Source organism: Prosopis cineraria, unplaced genomic scaffold (genome assembly GCF_029017545.1).
Source record: "Prosopis cineraria cultivar Desert tree isolate PC_DT_omini unplaced genomic scaffold, ASM2901754v1 PC11, whole genome shotgun sequence".
Lineage (NCBI taxonomy): Eukaryota > Viridiplantae > Streptophyta > Magnoliopsida > Fabales > Fabaceae > Prosopis > Prosopis cineraria.
This window is the reverse complement of record NW_026555342.1, coordinates 939,755-954,770: the sequence shown is the minus strand read 5'-3', so window position 1 is coordinate 954,770 and position 15,016 is coordinate 939,755. Positions and strand designations below refer to the sequence as shown.

The 15,016-nt window shown below is 29.4% G+C and overlaps 1 protein-coding gene across 1 annotated transcript; it reads left to right on the top strand.

The window, feature by feature from the left end:
* The first annotated feature begins 5,923 nt into the window (after positions 1–5,923).
* Positions 5,924–13,996, top strand: LOC129285972 (MADS-box protein JOINTLESS-like). Its single transcript, XM_054921988.1, has 5 exons — positions 5,924–5,947; positions 6,167–6,354; positions 11,090–11,172; positions 13,516–13,586; positions 13,687–13,996. Exons 2-4 carry the CDS (start codon positions 6,173–6,175, stop codon positions 13,536–13,538), a joined length of 288 nt encoding a protein of 95 aa, XP_054777963.1. The 5' UTR covers positions 5,924–5,947; positions 6,167–6,172; the 3' UTR covers positions 13,539–13,586; positions 13,687–13,996.
* The last annotated feature ends 1,020 nt before the right edge of the window (positions 13,997–15,016 follow it).

The window sequence follows — 15,016 nt, the reverse complement described above, 5'->3', positions numbered from 1 at the left end:
TTAAAAATTAATAAATACTCTAAAAATAGGACCAAAAGAATAATTCTTCAAAGAAAACATAGAGATTTGAAAACGAAAAAAAGCAAGAAAATGATTCAAGACTAGTTGCAAAATAAAGGAAGATTTGCAGGGGACATACTGCAACCAATGTTGTAATTAATGAAGGCCCCAATGAAACTAAGGGCTATTTTTAGTAAAACACATGCATTATTTCTTGGATTTAATTTTTATTTAAGTTTTTCCAGTTATTCCAATATTTTCTTATGTAGTGTGATTTTTTTGAGTAATTATTTAGTGTGATTTTAATCAAATTTGAACTCGTGGGCGAAGTGGTTAAAGGTACTTAAATTTAAAGCCAAATAAATTAGTACATACAATGAGTGTGAGGGGAACAAAAACGTCATCAAAGTCATATCATTATATCAATATAAATTAATACTAATGATAAATATAAATTTTTCAACAAGAGTTAATTTGTAAAATTTTGAGAGTCATATATGTGATTTGGTAAGCCAGGATACATTAATGACGACTACTCTAAGCATGAAAATATTAACTGGGATAAGTTATGCTATAAGGTGATTGGTGATCTCAAAGTTAGATGGAAGCATTTGTTAACTAATAAGAATAGACAAACAAAAGCTACATGGACTAGATTTCATGTTTTTGAGCCTTTAAGGGAATTTCCCTTTTAAATTTAAATAAATTTTGATCTATGTTTGATTTGGTATGATAAAAAAGTTTTTGATGGAATCAAATCAAAATTAAAAGTAAAATAGAATTGAGTTTTAAAAATATATTTGGTTTTGAGATAAATTCTTGATATAATTTTATTTATTAAGCGTATTTAAAATGTAAAAAGACGCTAATGTCCCTTTCAAAATTAAAGGAAAAAATTTTCACTGTTGCCCTTCTGTTTGCTTGATTCATTAGCATTGTCAGTGATAGGGATGGAGAGAGAGATTAAGGGTAGTGATGAGAATTCTATAAAATAAAGCCAGTTCCATCACATGATGGAATTGGATTCAAGGCATTTTTGCTAAATAGAGGTTCTTGAACATCTAGGTTCATGTGTGCCAAACTACTCAACTGCATGATTTTGGTTCATTTTCGTTTCTCTTCAACCAATTCTAGCTAGGTTTCCAAACATAACCTAATTTTCAAACATAAATTCCATAGCATTATAAAAGAGATTATCTCTCAGTGTTTCTCTCTCCTATGGTTTCCCTTGTGAGAGTGGGTCATCATCAACCTTGCAGAGTGTGCTCCATCAAGACTTCCCCCATCATTCCTCATCGAAGGGCTCTCCATGTGATAGCGACATGATTGACAAATCTCTTTTCTTAACTCACGTTAGGTGAGAGTGAGTAGAATATTATTGCTTTCGGTTGGAGTGTGTGTAGGTCTGGGTGCATGTGTGGAGGAAATCAATCAGGACACAATGGCAAAATATTTGAAGCACTATGGATTGACAGATCGAAGGTGATAGGCAATAGTCATATTTGGAACTAATTGTTCACTAAGGTTGGGCCACAAGTGGGTAATGTATGGAGGTACTCTATTTGCATAGAAATAGCAGATGATTATCTTTGTTAGGTGCCATTTGATTTTGTATTAGTTACATTGGATTTGAAGATGAGGAAGAATAGGTCCACGACAAGAATAGAGGTATTGGTGCTTGAATTGTAGGGTGTGATGATTGATGTTAAATGCGAGATGATTAGTCAAGAGTTTTATGGATGGAGGATATATGATTGAATGTACTAAGGTTAATGTTTCAATTAATTCATAGTTTCGAATCCTATTCTTTATTGTACAATTATTTTTCTCATATTTACTTTACAATCTTTGTTTGCTTGATATGGAATTGTTGTATAGACTTGCATGACTATTTTTGGTTAATTGTCCTATGTATTAGAAGCCACTCTTGGCATACAACAGCAAGCCTTATCCCACTAGGTGGGGACAAGCTACATACTCTTGATGTAAAAGGGATTTTTCATTATCTAAGGTACTAAACAATGAGCGCAGATAAGTCTCGCCTATATAAACCCTTTTATTATTCTATCTTATTCCTCCCTTAGAGCTAGAATGAATCAAAATCTAAACTCAAAACTAAGTGATTGGCAACTACCTTTTATGCTATTGAAGAGTGTAGAGCTGGGAATAAAACAAGAATAGGGATCCATATTGAGCCATCCTTCTTAGTTTCGCAACATCAATTGAATCGACAGACACAAAGACGAAGATAAAGATGAGCTAAGACATAAAGTAGTGGAATGGAAAACAATGATAACCCACCCAAAAAAGCATATAAAGTAAGGTTGGCTCTATGCAAGAGAGGAAAACTGTATGGACATGGTTTTTCTTTTGGATAGATCATTAAGCAATTTACCCACATCTCTATTATTGCGAAGGTGAAATCAAATCCATTACATCAGGATTGAAACTTGAGGACCTCGAGAACCAAAGATAGAGGAAGATATAAGCAATATAGCATATTGGAAAATGAATAGGAAACTACCTTTAGAGAGAAGAGAGAAGGCCAAGCTGAAATGATATTGCCATTCCTTGATCAAAGCTCAAAGGGGAAAGGACTGAAATAAAATAAATAGGATTGGCAAAACCTTGAAATAAATCCAACCTGATAAAATAAACTGATAGAGCAATAATGGGTTAAGCACTTCTGAGTTAAGTGATAGTAGGGCGTGCTAATCCTCAACCTAGGGAAGTGTCAAAAAAGGGGAAAATCTTCTCTTTTGGAGAAAGAGAGGAGATCCACCTTTTAGACCTGGAGGAAGTAGAATTCCTAATATGGGTACGAAGGGTCATCCAAAAGTGTTGAAAGGGCTGGAGGAGAGGGGTGGTCTTCCCTTTTAAAAAGATAAGGTGCATTAGAAAGGATCTAGTTGGAACTTTTTTTTTTAATTGTAGCATGTGTGAGAATGAGCCCAGTTTCAACTGGTCTAAGAAATTGTGTTTATCTAGATTATTAGAGGACTGCTTTAGTATGCTTGAGGTGGGTTCTATTTTCAAGTTGGAGGTGTTATAACTTGGATAGAGTTTTTGGGTTTGCAATAAAGTTTTATGACTCTTTGATTATTCAAATTCTCCAGATTTATATTGGATGGCTAATGGTTGGGTCAAGAACAAGAATTAATGTAAAGAGTTCATATAGCAGGTTGATGGAATCTCTAAGTGAAAGAAGTGATTTGGTGGAATATTCTTCGTTCAAATATGAGGTGTTTGCTTTAGACTATGGTTTGACTTGCTGTTTTGAGGATGGTCATGTAGAGGTTTTAGTTCATTCTAATTTGTCTTCCACTAGTTCATATTGTTAGAGGAGAAATTTCTTGATTGGGGGTTGTAATTTTAGTGGAGGAATTTATTAATCTTAAAAAAACTCTTAGCTAACTCCCATTGCTTTAAGTAAATTCCATTATATTATAATGAAACTATTATTTGATGTGCTTAACCCACATTTAGAAAAAAGTACCAAAAAGATTGGATATTACAACCCCTCCTCCCTTGGTAAATGTTCTTGCTAATAGTTTGTTTATACAAGATTAATATGTCACAAAATTTTTGCCAAAATTATTGAGTTTTTACTTGTAAAAAATGCTAAAATTAATTCTTAGCCCCCACTATTATGTAATTTTACATTTTGGTCCCCTTATTGAGCCTATGGCTGGGAATTCCTATCTGTGTTTTCTTTGTTCCCTCGGTCCTTTAGCTTTGCTGTTGCCAGCTACTTCTTTTTTTTTAATACTGTTTTTTCTTTTCTACTGCTACTTTCTGTTTTTGACAATGGGATGTGGTTGCTGGTCTAGGGGAAAAAAATCCATTGCATTAAAATCATTTTTTTCTTAAAATTCAACTTGCAAATTATCAGCTCTATCTGAGTTCAATTTCACCCAACTCTAAACTAAACCAAACTAAACAAACACCCGTACACTTACGCAAAATTGCGCGTGTGGGTTAATTTGAATTTGAATTTAAAATTCCGTGCAAAATGGACAAAAATTGGTACGGCGGAACATGACCGACGTGATTATCATTGCAGCGTGTCCAACATAGTTATGGCGGCAGAGGCTATCCTGTTTAGGCCCATCAAGAGTACATGTTACCACATTGCTAATTATTCATTTTTTATAGAAATATATAGTTTATTTATAATTCGAAAAAGAAAAATATAATTAAACTTACTCCCATAAAAGGCAAAACCCAATCGCTGTAATTGTACGCACCTCTGATTGCCAGCCGTGTGGGGACCACATGTAACTATCTATAATAACGCCATCTGGGCCATCACATTTGAATAGTAAAAGAAAACACCAAACTCATGATACACGTGGACACACACACAAATATAAAATAATACTTTCTTCATTTCTATTTTAATGTATTTCTATTCATTTCATCAATATTAATATAATAAAAATATAATAAGTAAAATTTTAATATAAATTTTAAATAAAAGATATAAATAAAAAAATATATCTTTTATTTTTTAATAATAATTTAAAAATTTTAATTTAAAATAAAATAATTCATTATACAAACTTGAGAGGGCTATGTTTCAAATCTACTGCTTTAGGTCCTAATCTTTCCTTTTGCTTTTATTTGTATTAGAACTTGTAAAAAAATAGTAATCATGGGATGAGATAAAATCTCAATAACCAAAATAATCTAAAACTATCTATTAATAAGTAAAAGCATAACAAGTAAAAAAAACGTTAATACCATTATATTATCCATATATATATACACATCCATTTTCATAAATAATTATTTTTGTATGTATGATCATCTTATCTAGTCGAACCTCCATAGCCATCCTAGTTGAACCCGTAGGCCTCAGTGGATCAATTCTATGTAAACTAATCTAAACACACTTTATATGGTAAAGCTACTTGGCCAAATGTGTTATGTTTCACTTCTTAACCATAAATTTCCCTTATCACATACGCAATCGGAGTGTTGTTATTTTAATAGTGTATCAGCAAAATCTCTAACACGACACCCTTTATGGGCATTAAGGAGAGAAATTCTCAAACACCATATAACATTCTAAAAATTTGATCTTATTAGTTAGATTAATTAAGAAAAAGTATGAGAAGTAGAGAAAATATATTTAAGTGTCCAACTTTTTTATGTGAAATTATTTAGGAGCAAAACTTATAGGATTAGCTAGGTTTTGAATGGAGCTTTTTATAGACACATTCACCTCAATTAAATGTTAAATAAAGAAATGGGGTAGCTATCTGTAATAACGGCAAACTCACGACATTTGAATAGTAAATGAAACGGCAAACTCATGACACACGTGGACACACGCACACAAACAAATATAAAATAATACTTCCTTTATTTCTATTTTAACATATTTCTATCCATTTCATCAATAATAATATAATATAAATATAATAAATAAAAATAAATAAAATTTTAAATATAACTTTTAAGTAAAAACATAAATAAATAAATTATATAATATTATTTTTTATCTTTTATTTTTTATTTTTTAATTATATTATGAAAATTTTAATTTAAAATAAGATAATTTTATCGATAAGTGATTTATAAAGTAAAATAGATTGTGTTTTTAGAGAGTGATTAATATACAAAGCTGAGAGTATCATAGTATAATTTATTTTAAGCCAATCGCATGTAAGGCAGGGATTTCTCTTGTATTGATTGGATATCTAAGGCAATGCCGGTGCCCATATAAAGCTGCAATTAATGAAATTAATTTACCCAAAAGGCAAAAATAAAAGTGAAGATAAGGTAGCAAGATTTAAAATTAAAAAAAAAAATACAGCAAAGCCTGTCTGCTATCTCCTCCAGGACCCAGTTTCCTCAATCTCACCAAGAAGTTCCGTTTGCTCTCCTCTCCAAGACGCACTCTCTCTCACTCGACACGGTCATCCCATTACAGAATATTCTGGTAAGAAATGAGAACTTTTCCACCATTTCTTATTCATTTTCTCTTTCCTTTCATAGATCTGCAGTTATATCCTGACTCTCTCTCTCTCTCTATATGATTATCTGTCTCGATTTACGCCCAGAGCATAATATTCTGCATAATTGTTCTTTTTATGAGACTGGATTATTCTGTAGATTTCCCTAATTTCCATAATTTTGATTTGAATCTGTTTGTGTTTAGTTTGAAATGACGAGAAGAAAGATAGCGATAGAGAAAATAGAGAACGTAGCAGCGAGGCAAGTGGCTTTCTCAAAGAGAAGGAAAGGTCTATTCAAGAAGGCCATGGAGCTCTCTACTCTCTGTGACGCTGAGATTGCACTCTTCGTGTTTTCTGCTTCTGGCAAACTCTTTGATTACTCTAGTACAAGGTATCCTCTCTCTCCCTCTCTCTCTCATTTTTCTCGAGCTTTGAGAGCCACTTGATAGACCAAATAATTCAGATCCAAATTGTTTCCATTGTACTTTTTCTTAGGAAAAAAAAAAAAGTGAACTGTATATATACATATATATGCTGATAAAAAAAGGTGTGATATCGTCCATGCGTTTATTGGGTCTTTATCCATGTGTGTGCATATTCAGTAATTTAGGTGGACCAGAATATTGGACTCAATCCGAATCAGACTTATTTTTTCAAAGAACACTTCAGGAGAGTTAGCCTTAGAGCACTCTTTCATATAAATATTTTTTTAATTTTTTTATTTTACTCTTTTAAAATTCTTTTTAAAAGAACACTGGGTTAGCCCTTTTGAAAAAAGGTTCCTCAAGGATATAAATATTTTTTTAATTTATTTATTTTACTCTTACGGAGCACTTTTTAAAAGAGCAATTCAAAAAAGTTAACCTTTCTAAGAGTGTTCTTTTGAAAGAGCGCTCCTAAAGAATATCAATACTTTTTTTATTTTTTATTTTACTCTTTTGGAGCATTTTTTAAAAGAGCGTTTCGAAAGAGTTAGTCCTCTAGGAGCACTCCTAAAAGATATCAATATTTTTTTAATTTTTTTATTTTACTTTCGGAGTGCTTTTTAAAATAGGAGCACTTTTTAAGGAAGTACTCTAGCATGTTTTGTCTCACTTTTTTAGAGTGCTTTTTTGATTAAGCGCTCTTAAAGACGCGCTTTGAAATATGTATTTTGTAGTAGTATAAAAAAATTGATATAATTAAGTTTGGCTCTAACTTTTTTTTGGTGGGCAAAATTTCAATTTATATACATATAGAGCTGAAAATTCCAGCGATTCGACTTATTCGGGTCGGCTCAATTCAGGCGGGTTTATTTGGATTGAGCTTAAAGTATCATATTCTCTTTAAAAAGATCATATAATCAAGTTTGGCTTTAACTTTTTTTGAGTAAGTTCGAGCTTGGCCCGAATTACTGTGTGGGTGTATCTTAGAATTATTAATCATATTGGCTTTGAAATAGTGAGTAATTTCATCATGACTGCTTGTCTTGCTTACAAATTCAACTTCTTATATATGCAATGTCTTGAGGTTAATTACGGCTACATAAATTCTGAAGTGGTTATATAGTTTGAGCATTGAAATGTCAGCTTAACTCACATTAGTCTTTGAATAGGCTATGGAATTTGTTGAATGTTTATGTAAAAACATGTGTAGTATCAACTTTTAAAGATTCAAATACTACAAAATAGTGGTTAGAAATTAACGAAAATATCATATAATATCTTCATTAAAAAAACAAGGTATTTTTAATTTTTGAAGTGTAATCATTGTCTTTTTTTTAAGTGTTCTTATTGATAAATGACTTTATATTTATTGTAGGGGTGTTTAATAGGGGTAAATATAAAAAAATAAGGTTAGTTTAAAATAAGTAACTTTTTATTATAGGACAAAATTCAGTTAAAAATACTTTACATTTTTAAACAAAAGGAGTATATCATGTATATGCGTGGATGTCTGTAGGAACAATGAATTTCATAAACATATTTCAGCGATCCATATGTTTTTATTTATTCCAAGATGTTATTTGTCTTTTGCAAATATATGAAGTGTTTCTAAATTTGTGGAAGATTACACTATTTATAAATCATAAATAATGTTATTTATTAGTTATGAATAATATTGTTTGTCTTAGATTCTATAAAGCAAAAAAAAAAAAAGGCCTCAAAACTACTATTCAAGCTGTGCTAGTACTGCATTTCCTCTCTATATCACTTGAGAGATATAGGCTGCGTATATCTTTTTTTTTCATTGTTCTGATCTTAATATTTTTATTTTACTTTTTATTTAAAGTTACTTTTCAATAATTCTGTTAGAAAATTGTGTTTATTTGTATGTTATTTTCTTCAAAATTAAAAATATTAAAAGGTCAGAACATGTGAATCATCTAGTTTAATTAACTTAAACTTCCTAAACAATAAAGTACAAATCCGGCATGCCTTTAATATATTAGAGGTAGATCCAAAGTTAATTTTTGGTTCATGATTTCCTTTTGTTGATTAACTAGATTAAAACATTCCAAAGAGGTTATAAAAACATGTTACTAGAACAGTCAGGTCATTCTTGTTTTGAAGATACCTAAAATTTTCTAAGGCTACATATATCAGCTTATATTAAAAAAATATTGATGTTTGTGTGTTATAGCTCTTGACGTTTCTCTTATTGTCTTCATATATTGATCTTAACTGATTATTGTGCAATGCGTGGCTCATTTATTAAATGAGTTGAATGATTTAATGTTCATTGAGTTGATGGAGTCCAAAGTATGATGATCGAACTGATCTTTTGGCTGTTTACGAATTAAGATAAATTAAATATCTAAATGTTATTATTTATATTTGAATGAGCCTATGTATGCTGGATTAAGATTCAATTTAGACGAATTATAGTACACATTATCACGTATTTATCTCTTAGTAAAACATCTTTCTGTAGGTTTGGCGAAGCCATTTGGAAGAAATTGGTGCATAGATATATGATTAATTGCATATATAAGCATAAATGAATGCTTTATTCAAATTCACCCAATTAAATATAGCTTCCATTTAAATTTACATTTGATGAACAATTTTAATTGATCAAATAAAAATTTATAAAATTTAGGATAAATCATATTTATCCGATATAATTTGGCTAAAAATAGTTTTCCACCTATAGTGTATAATTTGGCAACAAACATGACGTCATTTAATTAAGAGTTGGCGAATGAGAGCAAGAGATTGCTAATCTTTTCTTGTTACCATATGCATAGCCTCCCTTTGTGTAGTACTTAAGGAAGCCTTATTTTAGGGGAAAATTAAAAATAATTGTTTTTTCAGCTTATCAAGTCAAAATTCAATATTTACATGTCAAATTTTTTATTTCAAGTATAGTTGGGACCTATAAGTAATTAATTTGTTTTTTACATGTGATTTATATGTAACTCTCTCCCTTATTTTAATTAGGTTCTTCATAACATTTCTCTACCATCTCTGGTTGATTAAGATTGACTACAAGTAGAATTTTATCAAGGTTTCAAAAACCGGATCAGTCATTGAACCAGATTAGCCACTGGTTTACGGTTGATTAGTTCAATCATGATCTAATCGTGGTTGAACCGGTTGATATTAAATTAATAAATTTTAATTTATGTATCATAATTAAATAAAAAATATATGCAAATATTTATATTGTTTTTAAAAAATTAATAAATACTTGGTAAAAGGATATATTATCGATGAATACATGATTAAAATTAATTATTCTTTGTTTAAATTAATTTTTTAAAATTTTTAATAATTCAAACCAGTTTTTAAGGGAACTGATTTGGTTTCTAACCAATTTTTCTGGTTTTTGATCGTTTTTTTGGGTCATTGATTGATTTCTTTGTGGTCGGTTTTGAGGGATCAATTGAACCGGACCAAGAGTCAGTTCTCAGTTTAATCGGTTGAAGTTGATGCTATTCGGATTTTAATTTATACAAGCATGCCAAATTCCATAATTATTATCTTTGGTAAATCAAGGAAATTAGACAATGACATGCATGGCGCGGCATATTTCTTTTTATAACAAAGATGGTTGAGGTCTTATACCACTAGATTGGAGCAATGTTGAACCTCTTAGCCATTGGTGGATAAAGAATGGAGAAAGATTAGTGGAGAAATATAAGGAAAATTCAATTAAATTCACTTTAATTTTTATTTTGAGATATAATAATGTGGAACCAATTTCTAATTAGATGATTGAGTAAGTTGTCTCTTATCGTTCAGTATATCTTCCAATCATATTCTTTCATTTGATAAATTTTCCCAATCTTCCAATCATATTCTATCATTTGATAAATTTTCCATTTGAGACCAACACACTATACTTGATTTAGTAAATTTACTTATAACCAACAAGATAGAGCCACAACATTAACTCATTAAGGCCATGTTTGGTTGAAACGAAGCAATCTCAAAAAATGGAGGAGAGAGATAATAAAATTCCTCTTAGTGTGTTTGGTAGGTCATAATATTTAGCTCTTTGGAAAGCTTAGCTCTCTCTCAAACATGGGAAGGAGCATTTCATTAAAATAGCTTATACCTTTTCATTATGCCCAAACATGACCTAAACTTCTAGTTGTTTGTGCATAAAATTGAAGTACACTATCTAGCTATAATTCATTTTTTGTTTCCTGAATAAGCATTTTAACTTGTTCAACCAATTGTAAAAGTTTAATTATACACAAAACTGGATTCAAATTTCAAAACTCACCAAAAGTAAATAATGATATATGCAAATACTTTCTCCTTTCAAAATATTATATATGTCATTTGAGGTGGTTTAGACATATATAAAGAAGACAATAGAAAGTACCTATGAGGAGAGTGGAACAGATAACTTTGAGCTCTGTCAAAAAGGATAGAGGAAGATCAAAGAGAACACTTTTGGAGATTGTTGAGTGAGACCTTTTAATTAACAATGTTCCTAAAAAAATGATAGAGTACAATAGTGCCATATAATCCATGTAGCCGACCTCACTTAGTGAGATAAAATTTCTTGTTGTTGTTGTTATACTCAAGATGTGTACTTGCCTTTGCATTAAAAAAATATTATTTAAGGTACCATAATATAGTAAACATAATAATATAATACAAACTAATTTGCAACATTTTTGTTGTTTAAAGCATGAGGCAGGTTATTGAAAGGAGAAACTTGTACTCGGATGTGAACCTTGTCAAGTCATTGCCAGCCATCCCAAGAGTTGCAGGTATAAAATAATTATTTGGGAAAATATAATTATTGGTTCAATAGTTTAAATTTATTTTATTTTTAGTCTCTGTAATTTTGTTTACTTGTTTTAAGTTCTTATAGGGATTAAAACTACTAAAAAATATTGAAACTATAGAGACTTGAGCGACAAACATCATCTAATCTTGTTGAAAATATAGGAACTGAAAACTATAAGAACTAAAAGCAAAATATAATAAAATTATAGGGATCAATAATTGTGTTTTTCTAATTATTTTATATACATAATTAAGTTCTTAGAGTGCATTAAAAAAGTAATTATTTTATTCTACGGTATGATAGACTATATATTATATTATGAAAATGCTTAGAGTACACTAAAACGTAAGTTTTTAAATTTGAAAATGTATTTAAATTTACTATCTGAATTATTGTTTGGATTGAACAAGTGAATCACTGAAAATATTCCTCTAGTTATGAGTTAATTTCTGGTTAAATGCCTTGTGGATACTCTCCAAAGCAAACAAATGAAGTTTAGACACATTCACCATTTTCGTGCTCTAATATGATGTTATGAGTTACCCAAGCAGATTTGTTTTGCCTTGGGAGTGGAAAATGTTTTTGGGCATTAACTTGTTTATTTCGAAATTTTATTATTTTTATCTAAATATAATAATTACAATTTCGGATATTATTGCCTTATTTGGCTAGATTAAACAAAAGATACTTATTTTCATCATATAAAAAATTGAATAAAACTTAGGTCAAGTTCCTAATAACGATAAGGTCCATTTATCAATTCAAGAATTTATACATTTACTATTTTTTTTCCCTTTAGGAGTTAAGTGATGATGTGGAAAAAATAAAACATGTGGCACAATTTCATTGGATAAATGAACCTGATGGTTATAAACTTGACCTAATTAAGTCTGTCCTAAAAAACTACGATGGATACAATATTATAATCCATGGTAATCATCTTCGATCTTCGTTCTTCAAAAAATTAAACATAAGAGAAATTTCTCATGTACCAAATCATTTTGTATTTTATTCTTTTTATTTCAATCTATAACTAACGCACTAAAAAAATAGCTGATTATTCCATTACTAATTAGTAAAAATTTCATCGCAAGACAAGTTAACGATATAATTAGCAACAAAATATTTTTATAGGTAAAATCACTATCACTAATTCATTATCGATGAAATTTGCAATTTTGTCACTAATTAATAATGGAATTAGTGATGAAATTGTATTCTGCCGCTAATTAGTGACAGAAAATTTTTATTACTAAAGAAGAATAGGCTATTCTAAATCCATCGCAAATTGATTAAAGGATTTATTCCGTTGATAATTTTTAGGCTGATCAAAATATCATTGCTACATCACCCAGTTGACCAATGCCACTTCAGCATCACCTCACCATTGCCTCACCACAATGTTTTTCTTGACGACCATATCAAATATTATTACTTTTCATTGTGTCTTGGTCAAACTCAAACTCGCAACCTCTCACCCATAGTGCCTTTGTGTCCACCTTATTGCTGGTTGACCTAAAAGGAATATTTAGTCTTAATTGATAAATTAAATATATAATACTTAATCACACACACATATATTAATAAATATATTATTTAAATTTACTTTTTTTTTAACATTATATTTATTAATATGGTAAAATCAATTTATATATAATAATTATTTCTATTATATTTTATTTTAAAAAGTTATTTTTGATAATAAATTTAATATTAAATTTAGAAATATTTTATAATCATTATATATTATATTATAATTTGTATCTATATAATATATAATATTTTAAATTTTTAAATTATTTTATTAATATCTTTTATTTCATTTTTATTTTTAAATAAGAATTATTAAGTATAAAATTTCAATTATTATTATTAATATAAAAATTTTAAATTATTATTTAATATAGCATAATAATATATTATTAAATAAATTATATATAAATATATATTAAAAATAATAAAATTAAATTAAAAATAATTTGTGATAGAATTGGCAACAGAATTATAACAAGAAACTTTGTCACAAAATTTTCTGTCGCATATTCTGTCACTAAATTAGAATAAGATATCTTAAAAATTAACAACAGAATATTCTATCAATAAATTCTGTTGATAAATTATTTCTAAATTAGTGATAGAATAATGATAAAATTTTAGCAACAGAATATTTTGCTGTTGAATTCTATTGGTAATTTAGTGATGAATTCTGTCGCTAATTTACTATTTTTTTTTTGCAGTGAGGAATAGGGCCTTTAAATTGCATATTGGCTTCTAGAAATTTTGAGATATAAAAGAATAGATAGTAGTTCTTTTATTTTTTCAGGTAATTATACAGGTTGCAGGTGAATATTTCAAGCTAAACAAGGAACTAAGAGATAAGACTCTCGAAGTGAGGTATTAATTAATTTTTATGCTGTTAGAGATTTTTTATAATCAGAGATGCTATAGTTTGTTTATTGTTGATTCAAATATGTTGTTCTGCATCTAATTACAGACGGCTCAATGGAGAAGAACTGCAAGAATAGTCCTTAAAAGATATAAGAAAACTAGAAGATTTACTTAGCACAAGCTTGCATCGAATTTCAAAAGCAAAGGTTTGCCTTTTTCCCTTTTTGAGAGCACTATTTTTATTTGTATGGTTTACATTATCAGCATTTGATCTCTCCGCTTTTTAGTTTTTCAATGTAGCAACATAGAATATGAGAAATAAATGACGTAAAAATTATATATGGTGAAGATCTCAATAGGTTAAATTGATATTGCATTTTCAATATAAAGGAGGGATTAGATCACGTGGAATTATAAGAGAGAAGTTAAGGCTAGTGATGTAGGGAACTTACTCCATTTCTCTTGGGTTGTTTGGTATTTTTACACTTATTTGCCTCCTATCAAAGCTATCGTTGCTTCTTCACTTCTTTCTTCTAAGCGGAAAAGGAATTAGAAAACTAGAGTTTATAATGTGTAGGGTTCGCTTTGTGAAATGATTAATATATTAATATATATACCTTATGAAATCGTTAGTATATTAAAAATTTAACATTAAATATCTTTTCTAAAAGGAATTATTTAGATATATGAGGATAACCATATATGGGTAATTTAATCTCTTGTAAATATCATTTGCCCTTTTAGTCTATGCTGATATTTTACGTTTTTTCTACTATTTTCCCTTAACTTTGCTTGATTCTGATTAAACCACAAAACTGTAGAATTCTTTACATGTTGATCCCTATGAATTTTCATGGTAGTCCCTTAATTTTGCGATGTTACATAAACATCCTCTTCTCTAACTCACTATTTAAAAAGCAAACTTCCTATACCAAAAAAAAGAAGCAAACTTCACATGAAATCATCAATACACAGGTAATTGCAATGACTAAAAAACCAAAAATAAAGCAAAACTCTCAGTTTGTTCAAGTTGAGAAACAATGAAAAAAAAGTCTCCTCAAAATCCACACCTTCATGTTGTGAGTATCCTCTAGAAACAAGGTGAGCTTTGTGCTCTTAATTGCTTCCATTAGTGTTATACTTCATCATTTGGAATGCCCATTGGAGCCCTATAACATTTTGTGCCTTCAAGAACATCATCCAACTCTTATGTTGGCTTGTTTGAATATCTTGCATCTCCTCTATCATATCACCTTGTGACGATCCTAATTTTTCTATTGCTTCTTCAAAAGAAGTTGGGTTAGAGACATACACAACAAAACCACAAAAAGCATAGAAAACTGTGAGAAAAGGAACATTTACTTTGTTCACTTGAAATGTCTTCTTTGTACTCGTTTCTTGGGGTCTATTATATTTAACCTACTTTCGTGGGCTAA